Source organism: Macaca fascicularis, chromosome 1, assembly GCF_037993035.2.
Source record: "Macaca fascicularis isolate 582-1 chromosome 1, T2T-MFA8v1.1".
NCBI lineage: Eukaryota > Metazoa > Chordata > Mammalia > Primates > Cercopithecidae > Macaca > Macaca fascicularis.
In genome coordinates, this window is record NC_088375.1 from 81,008,026 (window position 1) to 81,024,231 (window position 16,206).

Here is a 16,206-nt window from a genome sequence, read left to right on the forward strand (position 1 = left end):
TGTAGTGGGCTTCTGGGTTTGGAAGAGCTGTCAATTTCACATGTTCAGAGAGAGTTTCTCTAAATAGCAACTGCTATCTGATGTCACTAATGAACTTGTCCAAGCAAAGCAACTGGCATAAAAGGAACACTTTGTGTTCCCACATAACTCTAAAATGTAAAATAACTGGTTAGCTAAAAATCGAATCATGTGCCCTGCTGAGAGCTAGCCTGACAACCTGATGCAATCACCTGTTCTATCAACAGGGAAAAGTCTTAATGAAATAGGCGGTAGAAAGGAAAGAAGAGATCACCCAAACCAGCAGTCTCATTGTGCTAATATGAGTACCTTCTGAGAAATACATATCTTAACCAGGTAACCTAGTTAGTTGGTCCCAGATCTCCCAGATTTACCCCATCCTTCATTCTAAGAGGCTGTACATTTTGAAAATGACTTTCCAATCGACTGAGGTATTGGGATTTTCTGTCAGTGCCATCTTCCTTTCACATAGACAAAACCACAAAAGATCTATAAACAGACCAAAGTTTCTTAATTGGTGATCAATCTTTATTTGTGATATTTTCTTCTACAGCTATCAGTTCCTTATTTGAAGGCTATGAACCTATTTCTCCTTGTCATGCATTAGGATACTTCTTATACAGAAAGTTAACTCTAAAGTTGTAAATGTGTAGTGATATTTACTATGTGCAAGATTTTATGCTGGGTACTTGTACATCATTCACAATGGATCTATGACCTTGGAATTTATAATGTGTTTTACACAGATGATAAATTAAGCTTAGAGAAGCTAAGCCAGTCTGGTTACTTTATAATCACACCTTGGATGAGTGCAGTTCATTAACTTCTATCCCTTCTTGTCCTCATTCTTCTACCTTTGGTTGATCTTCAGACCTTCCCTTTCCTGAAGACTCTGAAGTGATTGAATTCACTCAGTTAATTAATAGCTGATATTTAGTGCGTATTTATCATGTGCCAGGAAGTGTTCTAAATACTTTAACACATTATTTCATTTAATCCCGATGACAGTGTTATGAATTAAATACTAAATAGCCCATTTTTTAGTTGAGGAAAGTTCACATCTGTGGTCGGGCACTTCCATGATTGGAACCCAGCCAAGTTGAACTCCAGAGTCTGCCTTTACCCACCCTGCTTTATGCTTCTAGTGAGGAAGATATCTCCCCCATTTTGTTTCCTTATACAGTGCCATTTCCCACAGAAATGAAGCTTAAAAAGTCACTGTGGTCCGGAATAAGTATCCTTTTTTTTCTTAAAGAATTTATTCTAGCAATTTATTCCATGAGTGCATGTTAGACTCTGAGACTCAAAAGCCAGTAAGCAATAGTATGCCATGATGGGTTTCATAAATAAAAGTAGTATATTATTTCATCTCTCTCTCTCTCTCTCTCTCTCTATATATATATATGTATATGTATATATGTATATATTTGTATATATATATTTGTAACTACCTCAACATAATTTATGTAGATCGATGGATGATAAAAATCGTCATGTTGAGGTAGTTTACAGAAAAGCATATGCAAAGGACAGGATACATAAGTTGAATGAATTACATGAAGGGAAAACAATGGGAGGAAAATAATAAAGCTAAGATGAGATTTATAATAATGCACACCCCACAATCTTGTACATTTGCTCATGGGAGCTGCAAACTTATCTCTAACTTCCCAGCAGCCAGAGCAAAAAGAATTTCACAATCAGTAACAAAAGTCATAAAAATAGGGTAACAAATTTGTTTTTTAGAAGCCCAGCTTTTCCTCCTGCTAAGACAGGAGGAGACAGTTCCCCTATAGTCTTCATAAAAGAAGTGTGATGCTGTATACAAAATTGTTAACAGCATGCTTAGAAGAGATACAATATTAAAGTTCAGCTGATTTGCAAAACATAGGTAGGCTGGTAGCAAGAAAACATTATGTAGCGAAAGCATTTCTGTAAGAGATCAAAGCAATGGAGTCTAAGTATGTGGCTTTCTAATGGTTTAGCTTGTTGCATTTGCATAATTTAGACTATCTAAAGAATAGATGTACTCTGCTTGTCTAAGTCTGTCTTTCTACCGAGTTGATGATAAGGACTGGACAGCTGTGAGTTTAAGTTTGTAATCCCTGGCAAGAACAGGACAACTACATGTTTTTAGTACATACTTTGTAAGTCACCAACTAAGAGCATTATCTATATGCTTTGGCAGTTAATTAGGAAGAGAGTAGTATTGTGGTCCTCTTGTGAGAATTTGAAAACCAGACTCAAGACACATGTCAAAATGAATGGTTGGTATGGCCAATTATAAATCCATACCAACAAATGAATAAGTAGGTGATCAGAGCCCCAAAAGTCTACCTTAGAGAGTATGGTTATCATTTTAACTTGTTAAATACTATTTTTGCCAATTATAAACACCTTTGTATTCTAGTCTCAAACTCTATGAACCTGTAATAAACCTTCCTCATAGAGATGATATATTCATCTGCTATCTTAAATAATAACTATTGGTTAACAGTTCGGCTTTCAGATTATTACTGTACCTTTTTTTAGTCTCCCAGTTCAAGACACTGTTAGGATTTTTATTTGTTACAGTGGTTTGAGCTGAGTTGTCCTAAGACTACTTGGCAGTTGTTCCTCTCCCCCAGCCCCCAGATCCTGGTTGTTATATGGAAGCACTTGATTATTAACAACTCTGAAGTTAAATGGGGCACAACCAAGTGATAGCAAGCAGAAGACCTTAATTGCTGGGGGGTTGACTCCAGAAAACGTCTGGTAATTAGTATAACATCCCAGTGAGACCAGATGTTTCAACTGTCGCCTGCCTGTGTTTACAGCACATTTAGTTCAAACTCTAGATTTTCTTTAAATTACATGCCATTTATACTCATAATTCAGACAGCATTGGTTTCCAAAGTGAAGTGCTTCTGTTTCTGATCCTGTTTTCTACCTCCTAACAGAAATGCTTGTTTTCTTACACACTTTCAAAAGGAGCTTCAGTTGATTCCCCTACTCTTCTTCATTGCCTCTTTCTACCCTTTGACATCCTAAAGGACACACTCGTGTCATTAGTAACCAGAAGTGAGTCTCTGTAATTTTGACTGCTGGAAACCATTTACTTGTTCTGTAGTCTTTGTACAATGTAGAAGTTGGAGCTCTGAGGACTCAGCTTGTAAAGGGATTTGAAATTTGGTGGCAGAGACTGTTTACTAGGGTGACTTTTGTGAACAGCTGGAAAACCCCTGAAGCTTAGAAGATTCCAGAAACATGTTTTCCTATTCTTGTTTTAAAGAGGGCTACAGAGCCCTTGCTTTTTCTTTTCTCCCTAGGCTCCCCTTAAATGTTTAATACATAGGGAGCTTTGTTACGCAGGGAGGAGGGTCCAGCAATCAATTGAACCTGGTATTAAGGGCTTAATTTTCCTCCCTTTTGTTCTTTTCTCAGCTTCTTAAAATATCTTCAACTTAGCCAATAGTTTTAAAAGTTAAGGTATCATTTAAAACTCTCTGCTGGTTTCTTCTTTTTCTCTCTTCTCTTCCTTTACCCTCTATTTTAAGTCAACTCCACCCCTGCCACTATCTAACTAGGGAAGTGCACAAAGACATGTTATAACCACATAAGCACAATGGTTCCCCTAAGCACCCATCTTGTGAATAACTAGAATTAGAAGGGCTATATTCCTCATGAGAGTTATAAGAAGTTGCTTCCACTAACTCCATTTTTATTTTTATAAACTTCAAAGATTTTGAAATTATTCATATGAATCCCTCTTCCAAAAATATGGCAAAAACATATCTGTTCTGTGTGAAGACATGCCTGCTTTCCAGTCTCTTCAAGCCCCATAATATAATACATGCTTCTGTGTTTCTATATCTCAGTCACATGTGACTAAGGTAGTGCCATTGTCACATCACACTTACAGACTTGGGTACTTGCTCTGTAGGTCACCATAAGCCCTTACATATAATACCATACTTCTCGCTTTGAATTACAGTTATTTATGTTTGTGTCTGATTTCCCTGCCATACCGCGAACCATTTGAGAGGAAGGACAACTGTGTCTTACTCGTCTTGTGTAGATGCTCAGTAAATTTGCTTTTGAATGGATGAATAGATCAAGAACATATGACCGTACTCCCTAAAAGTATAGACAATTCCTTGAACTCCATTCCTTTAAATTCAGTGCTGGCATCCAACAAAGGGTAGAGAAAACCAGTCATGATGTCTTTTCTCTGTCCTTGTTTCTTACCCCGTATGCGTTCTCGAAAACTGGTTTCCCAAAGGTTGAACATCAATCAGTACCATCGTTCAATTGGAGAATTGGCTCCCCAGTGACTTACTAGCACTTGTTTTTAATAGCAGCCATCAAAATAGTATTTAGTCTGTGTTTATAATGTCTAACTTCTTAATCTTTGGTCAACGATACACATCTAAAAATGTGCTATTATTTGAAAAGATTATTCAAGGACAGAATTCTATGCTTTCTCTCCCAGTTTTACTTGGCAACTCCATGTCCTTTATCTTTGACATTTGATTATTTCAGCAACTACAGGTCATTTTCCTTCTAGCTGATAATGGATTTTCACAATGGATACAGTTCATTTTCTTCCATCTGAAAACTGTCAGACATTGGGGTTGCATTACCTTTCATTCAGTTCATCAAGCTGACCCTAGTGGTTTGTATGTTACTTCTTTGTAAGGTAAAACTGGTAATCTGCCATGAAAACCAGTGAGATGCCATTCCAGGGTTTCCTGTTGTTAGGTGGTTCCTTTTTCCCTAAGTTAGCATATGTGAATGTTTTTACCTGGAAACAGTCAAGTATGAATTATCCTAGTTTATGGGACATCTACAATTGTTCCTCAAAAATGAGCTTTAAAATGAAGCCTTTGTTAAAGTAAATATTATTTTAGTACATTTGAACAATAACCTTTTGGGTTCATTTTTCTTTACCCTCAATAGCGTTATCTTTAGAAAAACAAACAACTTTTTATTATGTAAATCCTCCAGCATATACAAAAGTAGATAAATAGTGTAATGGACTGTCGAAATAGGTCACCCGACTTCCACAGTTCTCAACACGTGGCTAGTCCTGTTTCATCTACACCCCACCCCCACAGGATTAATCCCAGGAAAGTATCCTGGTAAACAGAGTTCAGGGATCATAGGTAACTTGGTTCTTGGGTAAGTCCAAGTTCTAAAGAGGTGATTCATGCCAGCTGCTGCTCTACTTTGAGAAGACATTTCAATATATGATTGATAAAGCCTAGTTTAATCAAGGTAAAGAGTGTTTTTAATCCTACTAGAAAAAAAAAATACTCACTTCCTCTTTGAACTTTGGAGTTTCTTGCCTGTAACAGCCTTTGGTAAATAGAGATGAGGGAAACTGATAGGACCAGGTCATCTTTAGTTCTAGTTCTCCTAAAGAGAACTCTCTGGTCAGGCTCAGGAGAAGAGGAATATTTCTTATTCTCACCTCAGAGAAGAGGGGCTACTCATCTAATTTACAGAATGGAATGGTACAGACTTTACCATAATCTAGCAAACCAGTGATGGAACAATTTTTCAATTTTTTATAACAATAGCCATAAGATGGAAAGCCTTCTCCTGGAACAGTGTTTTAAATGAAATACTTTCCACACCAAATCCAGAATTATCATACTTGCTAATATGCAGCAGGCCCTCATTTACCAAAAGAGAAAGTTCTCCAAAAAAGGATTTTTGCCAATTTGAATAAACTTTATGGAAGAAATAATTAAATTCTTCAGCATTTATTTTATTGTATATACCAATTTAAAAATCAGATATAAATCATATTTTAATCTAGAAACATTGCCCTTTTCTACTCATACTTCAGGAAACAATTTTATTCTAGACTTTTATGCTTCTTTTTTGGAGATGGAGTCTCACTCTGTTGCCTAGGCTGGAGTGCGGTGGCACAATCCCAGCTCACTGCAACTTCCGCCTCCTGGCTTCAAGCGATTCTTCTGCGTCAGCCTCCCATGTAGCTGGCATTACAGGCATGCGCCCACCACGCCCAGCTAATTTTGTATATTTAGTAGAGACGAGGTTTCACCATGTTCGCCAGGCTGATCTCGAACTCCCGACCTCAGGTGATCCACCTGCCTCGGTCTCCCAAAGTGCTGGGATTATAGGCGTGAGCCACCGTGCCTGGCCGATGCTTCTTGATATCAGCACTTTTGATATTACTGGGGTCACTTTTTGATTCACCAAGCAGTTTTTGTCTTAATCTGTTTGGGCTTCTGTGGCAAAATACCTCCGACTGGGTAATTTATAAACAACAAAAATTTATTTCTTATAGTTCTAGAGGCTGAGAAGTTCAAGATCAAGGAATTAGCAGATTTAGTCTGGTGAGGACCTGTTCCTCATAGATGGGGCGTTCTATGTGTCCTCATGGACTCTTATAAAAGCACTACTCCCATTCATGAGGGCTCCTCCCTTGTAATTTAGTCACCTCCAAAAAAGCCACACCCCCTAACACACTGGGGATTAGGTTTCAACTTGAATTTGGGAGAAGCACAAACATTCAGGCCAAAGCAGTTCTCTAGGGAATATCATCTTTGCTTCTAACTGTTGATTGAAATATAGTACTTTAGTCACCAACAATTTCATGCTGATAACCAGAATTTTAGGCAAAACCACAAATTTGTATCAATTGTACAGTTGTTTTCTTCATCCTATACAGGTACATACCTAAGCTGCACAACCTGTCCACTTCATTGCTTTTTAAAGTGACTTTTAAAAGTCTTGTTGACTAAGTAGGTGTTAATTTGATCTCCTTTTGTAAACAAAACTAGCATTGGTTGAAGTTGTTTCACACTTGCATGTCATCCCCAAACAGTAGTTTTTAATTCAAAATAAAGTAACCTAAAGGGCATCCTGTAACATGAGGCCATTTAGGGGGAAATTTCACCCTGTTTTCAAACTGATTCCTAATTTAAGAGGATAATGATTTAGCTTTTGTAACTTTCCCTGTCCCTCAAGGTCACCTTAGTGCAGACCTTTCCAGTTGTGAACGATTGTGAACCAATTTAAACTGTAGTCCTTCTGCTTGTCTCTATCTCTGCAGATCAGATCTCACCCCCAGTTTGGTGATCTCTGCCAGAGGACCACTGCTGCCTCCTGCTGCCCCAGCTGGACACTGGGAAACTACATCGCCATTCTGAACAATAGATCGTCCTGTCAGAAGATAGTCGAGCGAGACGTCTCTCATACATTGAAGCTGCTTCGGACTTGTGCCAAACACTACCAAAATGGCACTCTCGGGCCAGACTGCTGGGACATGGCAGCCAGAAGAAAGGACCAGCTCAAGTGCACCAATGTGCCACGCAAATGTACCAAGTACAATGCCGTGTACCAGATCCTCCATTACTTGGTGGACAAAGACTTTATGACCCCAAAGACGGCTGACTATGCCACGCCAGCTTTAAAATACAGCATGCTCTTCTCTCCCACAGAGAAAGGGGAGAGCATGATGAACATTTACTTGGACAACTTTGAAAACTGGAACTCTTCTGACGGCGTGACTACCATCACCGGGATTGAGTTTGGTATCAAACACAGTTTGTTTCAGGATTATCTTCTAATGGATACTGTGTATCCTGCCATAGCCATTGTGATTGTCCTTTTAGTCATGTGTGTCTACACCAAGTCCATGTTTATCACTCTGATGACAATGTTTGCAATAATCAGTTCTTTGATTGTTTCCTATTTTCTCTATCGTGTAGTATTTCACTTCGAATTTTTTCCTTTTATGAACCTCACTGCCCTTATTATTTTGGTTGGAATTGGAGCAGATGATGCTTTTGTCCTGTGTGATGTTTGGAACTACACAAAATTTGATAAGCCTCATGCTGAAACCTCAGAAACTGTAAGCATCACCTTGCAGCACGCTGCCCTCTCCATGTTCGTCACCAGTTTTACCACTGCTGCTGCCTTTTATGCTAACTATGTTAGCAACATTACAGCAATCCGATGCTTTGGAGTTTATGCAGGGACAGCTATTTTGGTGAATTATGTTTTGATGGTCACATGGCTTCCAGCAGTTGTTGTGCTGCATGAACGGTATCTTCTTAATATATTCACTTGCTTCAAAAAGCCCCAGCCCCAAATATATGATAACAAAAGCTGCTGGACAGTGGCTTGCCAGAAGTGCCACAAAGTACTCTTTGCCATTTCAGAAGCATCTCGAATTTTTTTTGAAAAAGTATTGCCATGCATTGTCATTAAGTTTCGCTACCTTTGGCTGTTTGGGTTCCTTGCCTTAACTGTAGGTGGGGCCTACATTGTATGTATAAATCCAAAGATGAAACTGCCCTCACTGGAGTTATCCGAGTTCCAGGTGTTCAGGTCGTCTCATCCTTTTGAGCGTTATGATGCTGAATACAAAAAGCTTTTCATGTTTGAACGTGTTCACCATGGTGAGGAGCTCCACATGCCCATCACAGTAATCTGGGGCGTGTCCCCAGAAGACAATGGCAATCCACTAAATCCCAAGAGTAAAGGGAAGTTGACGTTAGATAGCAGTTTTAACATCGCCAGCCCAGCTTCCCAGGCATGGATTTTGCACTTCTGTCAAAAACTGAGAAACCAAACGTTCTTTTACCAGACTGATGAACAGGACTTCACCAGCTGCTTCATTGAGACGTTCAAACAGTGGATGGAGAACCAGGACTGTGATGAGCCCGCCCTGTACCCATGCTGCAGCCACTGGAGCTTCCCCTACAAGCAAGAGATTTTTGAACTGTGCATCAAGAGAGCTATCATGGAGCTGGAAAGGAGCACAGGGTACCATTTGGATAGCAAAACCCCAGGGCCGAGGTTTGATATTAATGATACTATCAGGGCAGTGGTGTTAGAGTTCCAGAGTACCTACCTCTTCACACTGGCTTATGAAAAGATGCATCAGTTTTATAAAGAGGTGGACTCATGGATATCCAATGAGCTGAGTTCGGCCCCTGAAGGCCTCAGCAATGGTTGGTTTGTCAGCAATCTGGAGTTCTATGACCTCCAGGATAGCCTCTCCGATGGCACCCTCATTGCCATGGGGCTTTCAGTTGCTGTTGCATTTAGTGTGATGCTGCTGACAACTTGGAACATCATCATAAGCCTTTATGCCATCATTTCAATTGCTGGAACGATATTTGTCACTGTTGGTTCTCTCGTCCTGCTGGGTTGGGAGCTAAATGTGTTGGAATCTGTCACCATTTCCGTTGCCGTTGGCTTGTCTGTAGACTTTGCCGTCCATTATGGGGTTGCCTACCGCTTGGCTCCAGATCCCGACCGAGAAGGCAAGGTGATCTTCTCTCTGAGTCGCATGGGCTCTGCGATTGCCATGGCTGCCCTGACCACCTTCGTGGCAGGGGCCATGATGATGCCCTCCACAGTTCTAGCGTACACCCAGCTGGGCACCTTCATGATGCTCATCATGTGTATCAGCTGGGCTTTCGCCACCTTCTTTTTCCAGTGCATGTGCCGGTGCCTTGGACCACAGGGGACCTGTGGTCAGATTCCCTTACCTAAAAAACTACAGTGCAGTGCCTTTTCCCATGCCTTGTCTACAAGTCCTAGTGACAAGGGACAAAGCAAAACACATACCGTAAATGCTTATTTAGATCCCAGGGGCCCTAAATCTGAACTGGAGCATGAGTTTTATGAATTAGAACCTCTGGCTTCCCACAGCTGCACTGCCTCTGAGAAGACCACTTATGAAGAGACCCACATCTGCTCTGAATTTTTCAACAGCCAAGCAAAGAATTTAGGGATGCCTGTGCATGCAGCTTACAACAGTGAACTCAGCAAAAGCACTAAAAATGACACTAGCTCTGCCTTGTTACAGCCCTCTCTTGAACAGCACACCATGTGTCACTTCTTCTCTCTGAATCAGAGATGTGGCTGCCCAAATGCCTACAAACGCTTGAAATACGGCCCGCACTCTTGCCAGCAGATGGGGGACTGCGTGTGCCACCAGTGCGCTCCTACCGCTAGCAGCTTTGTCCAGATCCAAAACGGCGTGGTACCTCTGAAGGCCACACACCAAGCTGCCGAGGGCTTTGTGCACCCCATCACACACATCCACCACTGTCCCTGCCTGCAGGGCAGAGTAAAGCCAGCTGGAATGCAGAATACTCTGCCTAGGAATTGTTTCCTCCAGCCAGTGCAGCACATTCAGGCCCAAGAGAAAACTGGCCACACCAATGTACACAGTCTTCAGAGGAGCATAGAAGAGCATCTTCCAAAGATGGCAGAGCCATCATCATTTGTCTGCAGAAGCACTGGATCATTTCTCAAAACGTGTTGCGACCCCGAGAATAAACAAAGGGAACTCTGTAAAAATAGAGACATGAGCAATATGGAGAGCAGTGGAGGGACTGAAAACAAGGCAGGAGGGAAAGTGGAGCTGAGCTTGTCACAGATGGATGCAAGTGTGAACTCAGAACATTTCAATCAGAATGAACCAAAAATCATATTTAATCATTTAATGGGGGAGGCTGGTTGTAGGTCCTGCCCAAATAATTCACAAAGCTGTGGCGGAATTGTGCGAGTGAAGTGCAATTCTGTGGACTGTCAAATGCCAAACATGGAAGCCAATGTGCCTGCTGTATTAATACACTCGGAACTTTCTGGTGAAAGTTTGTTAATAAAAACACTATAATAAATACAGCATTCAATTCAGAACCAGTGCCTCAGTTATTCTTTTAACATGGAAGTAAAATCCAGAAGCTTAGAAAAGAAGCCCAAAAATACAGCAACAAGCGTGTTTCACATTAACAATTATAGAATATTTTTATATTCCATAGGAACAATAAACTTACAAATCTGCTGAGTGTGTTAGGTTATTAGATTGGATGATTGGCTAATTGTTGTTTTTTGCATTTATGCCCAGCTTGAAATATAGAAATATATAAATATTTATATATTTATATCTCTTTCTACACTCCCGCTGCAGTGAACTGGAGGTTTAAAGTTTGAATTAAAGTTTCTGTTCTCCTGGGCCATCATATTCACCTGGTATCCTCATTCTAGTGTATTTTGTGGGCAGTGATCAGGACTTCCGATCGCTCAACACGAATACTAGGAATTGCTCTAATTTTAATTGAGCCACTTCATTTGGGATCCAAAAACTAAACAACATTAAAATTTACATTTTTGGTGAGGCTTCATGTAAAAAATCAATTGCCAAGCACCTTAATAATGCATCCCACATGTCTGCTTCAGTAGACTTTACATGAAGCCAAGAACACACTTATATCCACACCAGTGTCTTTTCCACTTTAACCAAAATGTACAGTTGTTCAGTTATTTTAGCTGTTAACCCAGGAGCCATGAGCATCATCTGTGTCAGGCCACAATTATGTTAGAGGCACAGAAGGAAGGGCATGAATGAAGAGATGTGATCACACAAAACAGTGCTGCACTTCCCAGGATACATTGCCTGATGCCAGAGACAGATCCAGGTCAGGTGAGCATTCAGAGCAAGGGAACTTGGATGAAGTCTTGCTTCCAACTCTGCCCCTGAGGGGCCATGTTTAGAAGGCTTCTTTCTCCTTTGTTAAAGAGTGTCTCAAGACACGTAAGGATTATTTTCTTGTGCAGCTAACACCTGGAAATACTGAGCCTTCAGGCAGCATCTTAAATGACACTTGTGTATCTCATGTTAGATCAGTCGACAGTAATTGAGCTGTTGGAGCCTGCTTTCTGGATAAGGCTTCAGATGACAGCCGTCATCATAGGGTGTCATCTGATCGTTTGTGCATTCCAGCCGCATCCTGGAAGTGTTCCTCTGCATTCTGCTTCCCTCTGGAGTTCTACCTCCAATTTGGTCCTCCGAAGAAAACAGTGGAAATATTTGTAAATACAATGTTCCCTCCTAACGTTATATTGGTTATTTTCTAAGAATAGTTTTCCAAATTAGATCTGCATGTTATTCCAGGGCCTGAAAAAAAAGCTGTCAGGAGCAGGAAGGGATCTTATGGGTCATTGACTCCAGCCCACATCCACTAAACCACAGATTTGTTAAGTAACTTTCCAGCTTTTGCTTGAACACTCCGGTGACCAGTAGCTCACTACATGTCTACCTTGGTTGAACCGGAATCTGTTGTCCTGTAGTTTTTCTACCAGTTTGTCCTCATTCTGTTCTCTGAAGTGAAAGCAAACATCCCTCCTGCTAACATTCGCAGTTCACTGAGTTCATCCCGTGAACACAGATTGAGCATCTCCGCACTGTGTAGCTGAAATACACAGACTCTGATTACACTGCAAGGAGGAGGACCAGCCCCCAGGAGCATGGATGGCACTCCCGCTAGTTCACACAGGGATGGAAATAACTTTTGCTCAAGTATTACAGCCAACTTTCAGGCAGCGTACAGGGAACTAGACCCTCTAGGTATCTCACGTGTTCTGTTGCTAAGCTGCCTCTCCAAACCAGTTAGATTTTTTAACACTGACATTCAGGAATTTATGTCCATTCCCATCGCACTTAATTCTGTTAGATAAATACGAGATATATGGAGGAGAAGCAACACTTGAAAACAGGACTCACAAACCCAACACTAGAGTCTTTGATTTCCCTCTGAAATGTGTAACCACAAAGTTATGTGAAAATTTAGTGGCCCAAAAGCACTTTTTTCTTGGGCACACACACAGATTGAATTTAAAGGCATTTAAAAAAAAAACCAATTTGTTTACGGATGACCTAACCTGTAAGACTTTGAGGTAAGCTAAGTGTCATTTGATTTGAAAATGAAGACTAGAGGGAGGAGGGGGAACATCCTATGTCTTCTCCCTGGGTTCCATCAGGGAGGCATGGTTACGGTGCACCTTGCCTGCTCTGGCTCCAGGGGGCTGGAGGGGCCTCCCCCATCCCCCAACCCCCATCCCCCATCTCTGATTAATTACCCTGAACTTTGAATGCAACAGTGAACCCTTTTCACATTTATTTCATCTCCAGATTTGGGACTTTGAATTGACTATGTTTTTCGCAAATGGATTTCTTTTTTTAAAAAAAGTATTTATTTGCTGGGGCTAGAAAGTTTTAAGATTTTTTTTTTTTTTTAATTCATTACTGGGCAGCAGAGGATCACTGTTTCTAGTAATGTTTCACAAAAAATTTCATCCAATCTTCTAGATAATTTTCAAAACAGATAAGAGGTTAAATTATACATAGGGAAAAGATCCCTTTCCTCTGTCTGTGAAATACTTGTAACTTGGAAGGTATTTGGTTATGGAAAGAATTTGCAGACTCACTACAACAGAGAACATCTCTGAGGTTTGAGTCCATGTTATCAAATTTGTTCCTGACTTCCCTGCAAGGTCATTTTTTAAACCCCTATTTTATTGAAAAGTGGAAGAGGCCAAGAGCAAGGATTTTTTCACAGAGACAAGCTGTGTTTGAAATAACCACACCGCTTCATCTGTGTGTATTCATTTCTTGTGTGTAATTGCTGTAAAATGCACATCTTCCTAGAATAATATTCTTTAAAGGTAGGTTAAGCTGCTATTAAATGTTATTGTAATAATCTATGCCTGAGCTTCAATCATTCTAAATTTTTAAACTTTTGCATGGGGGTGATGTGAAGAGTAGTTTACAAATGTGATCTTCCAGGAGATTAGGAAATGTTCCCGGTTCCCATTGTCTCACATGGAAACCATCTTTCCACCAGCAGTTAGGATAGTTTCTGAATGAAATAGCAGCAAACAGTATCTTTGAAAACAGCTGCATCTTTTCACTTTAATGAGGAGAGTCATTTTAGAAGAAAAATTAAACCTATGGTTTAAAAAAATCCAGACTCAATTGAGATTTTTTCATAAGGTTCAAACATAATCACAAAAATAGAAATGTGTTGAAATCACAAGCGGATTGTTTTTTATGCAGAAGAAACTATCACATCCAAATACGCTGGATGCTATAGTGGAGCTTCTTGAAATTTTTGCTGGCATTTAGTTTATCTCTAATTATTGTTACATTAACCTACTTTTTTTGTTAGACATTTTCATTAATGTTTGGTTTTGTACACTAAGGTTTCATATCTTTGCATTAAATATAAAAGAAAAAAGTAATGAATATGGAAGGTTGATTAGTGGTATCTTGTGCCCTTTGTTCTTAACAGTGTTTTAATTGCCTTAATTTTGGATTTGCGTGTGTGTGTGTGTGTGTGTGTGTGTAAAGAAATGATGTCGGCCGGGCGCGGTGGCTCAAGCCTGTAATCCCAGCACTTTGGGAGGCCGAGACCGGCGGATCACGAGGTCAGGAGATCGAGACCATCCTGGCTAACACGGTGAAACCCCGTCTCTACTAAAAATACAAAAAATTAGCCGGGCGAGGTGGCGGGCGCCTGTAGTCCCAACTACTCGGGAGGCTGAGGCAGGAGAATGGCGTGAACCCGGGAGGCGGAGCTTGCAGTGAGCTGAGATCCGGCCATTACACTCCAGCCTGGGCGGCAGAGCGAGACTCCGTCTCAAAAAAAAAAAAAAAAAAAAAGAAATGATGTCACTTCTCGTTTTGTTAGCTTTGTAAACCAAAGGGTGCTCGCACAAAAACAACTAAGTAATCAGGATCAACAAGAGTTTCCATCAGATCCCCTAAACCATCAGTTAGAACATGAAGTTGACAATACAGGGGACAACTAGGACACAGTTCAGTAACTCAGTGGAGCCTGATGGGTATTTGTTGCATATAAGTATGCTTTCCTGAGATTCTGGGGCCGTGAGTGCTGTTTTAAGTTTTAGGGAGGGGGACATGAAATACAGCAATGATGGTCTGCATTCAGAAGTCAGTCCAAGAAGGAGCTCTTTCTAGCTTGCCTATTCTTACGGTTTTAGGTAACCTTGAGAACCATATACTTTTTTTTTGAATAAGAAGATAAATCAGTGGCCCAAATTATTCAGAATGATGCTGCAGAAAACAGGTTCCCTTCTTAAGGGATTTAAGCCAACATTTGAAATAACAGTCAACACCTCTGCTGCTCTCATCTGACCCATACAATGACTACACTTCTTGACTTTGTACTTCCTTTAGTGACTGTGATATTCACGACCCTGGGACAATCACAGTGAAATAGTTCAATTCCATGTTCTTAAATCAACTGCAATAACTAAACTTCAACATTTACATTTTCAAATCTCTTTTTTTTTTTTTTAACATAACTTTCTGTAATGTAATCTACACTTTCCTAAAAAATTAAGGGCAGATTATTTTTAGCAAGAAATATTTTTCTTTGGGGCCGGGCACGGTGGCTCACACCTGTAATCTCAACACTTTGGGAGGTCGAGGCAGGCAGATCACTTGAGGTCAGGAGTTTGAGACTGGCCTGGCCAACATGGTGAAACCCTGTCTCTACTAAAAATACAAAAATTAGCCAGGCTGATGGTGCCTGTAATCCCAGCTACTCAGGAGGCTGAGGCAGGAGAATCGCTTGAACATGGAAGGAGGAGGTTGGGGTGAGCTAAGATCATGCCACTGCACTCCAGCCTGGGTAACAGAGTGAGACTCCATCTCCAAAAAAAAGGAAAAGAAAAATATTTTTCTTTGGAACCCAATAAGGTTCTTATAAGAGCCGGTTTTAATTTGAGGCAAAGTAACAAAGTAAAATTGGCTCAATCTCTATCCACTAATTGGCCATTTTCGATCAATGCATTGGACTTTTAACTTTCCACTATTTAAAGGGGAAAGGATTTGCTAAATAAACCAATAATCTAAACAGGATTACAAAGAGCCTGTTTAGCCTGCCTAAGAAAACAACTTCTAGAGTTTAAAAAAGTGTTGTGTTACTGTCTTTGCAACATAACATGATCATTACAAATCTTATTAATTTTTAAAAGGGTCCTGTGGGATAATCTCTAGGCAAAACTTTACCAGATGTTTTAAATAGTAGGTGAGAATGGGAAAATAGCATGTGTTTTCAGATGGTCCTCAATGTGGTCTTTCTGAGATTCTCCCCACTCCCACCAGCTGCATTATTCTATCTTGGGAAACTCTCTCACCCACAGAGTGACTTCTATTTCTCTCTTTTGTGGCAGCAATCAAGAGCTTAATTCACTGGAGCTTTAAACCATGGGGTGTGTGAAGCCGCAAGCATTCCTCTCCCTCCAGTAAAATTTCTGTTTGTAAAGAGATCTGAGGAAAGGCTTTGTGAAACAAGCAAATCTCTGACAATATCCTCACTCAGATTGAAGTTCACCAGTGTTTGTTTT

At 40.4% G+C, this 16,206-nt stretch overlaps 1 protein-coding gene across 20 annotated transcripts in view; it reads left to right on the plus strand.

Annotated features, from left to right (window-relative positions):
* DISP1 (dispatched RND transporter family member 1) overlaps positions 1–10,692 on the plus strand; it is a 205,403-nt gene extending 194,711 nt beyond the window's left edge. For all 20 annotated transcript variants that reach the window (XM_065542380.1, XM_065542359.1, XM_074037053.1 and 17 more), the window contains one exon: positions 7,085–10,692. In XM_065542380.1, coding sequence (XP_065398452.1) covers positions 7,085–10,669 — 3,585 coding nt within the window. In that variant the 3' untranslated portion in view covers positions 10,670–10,692. The remainder of the gene's footprint in view (positions 1–7,084) is intronic.
* Positions 10,693–16,206: the final 5,514 nt, after the last annotated feature.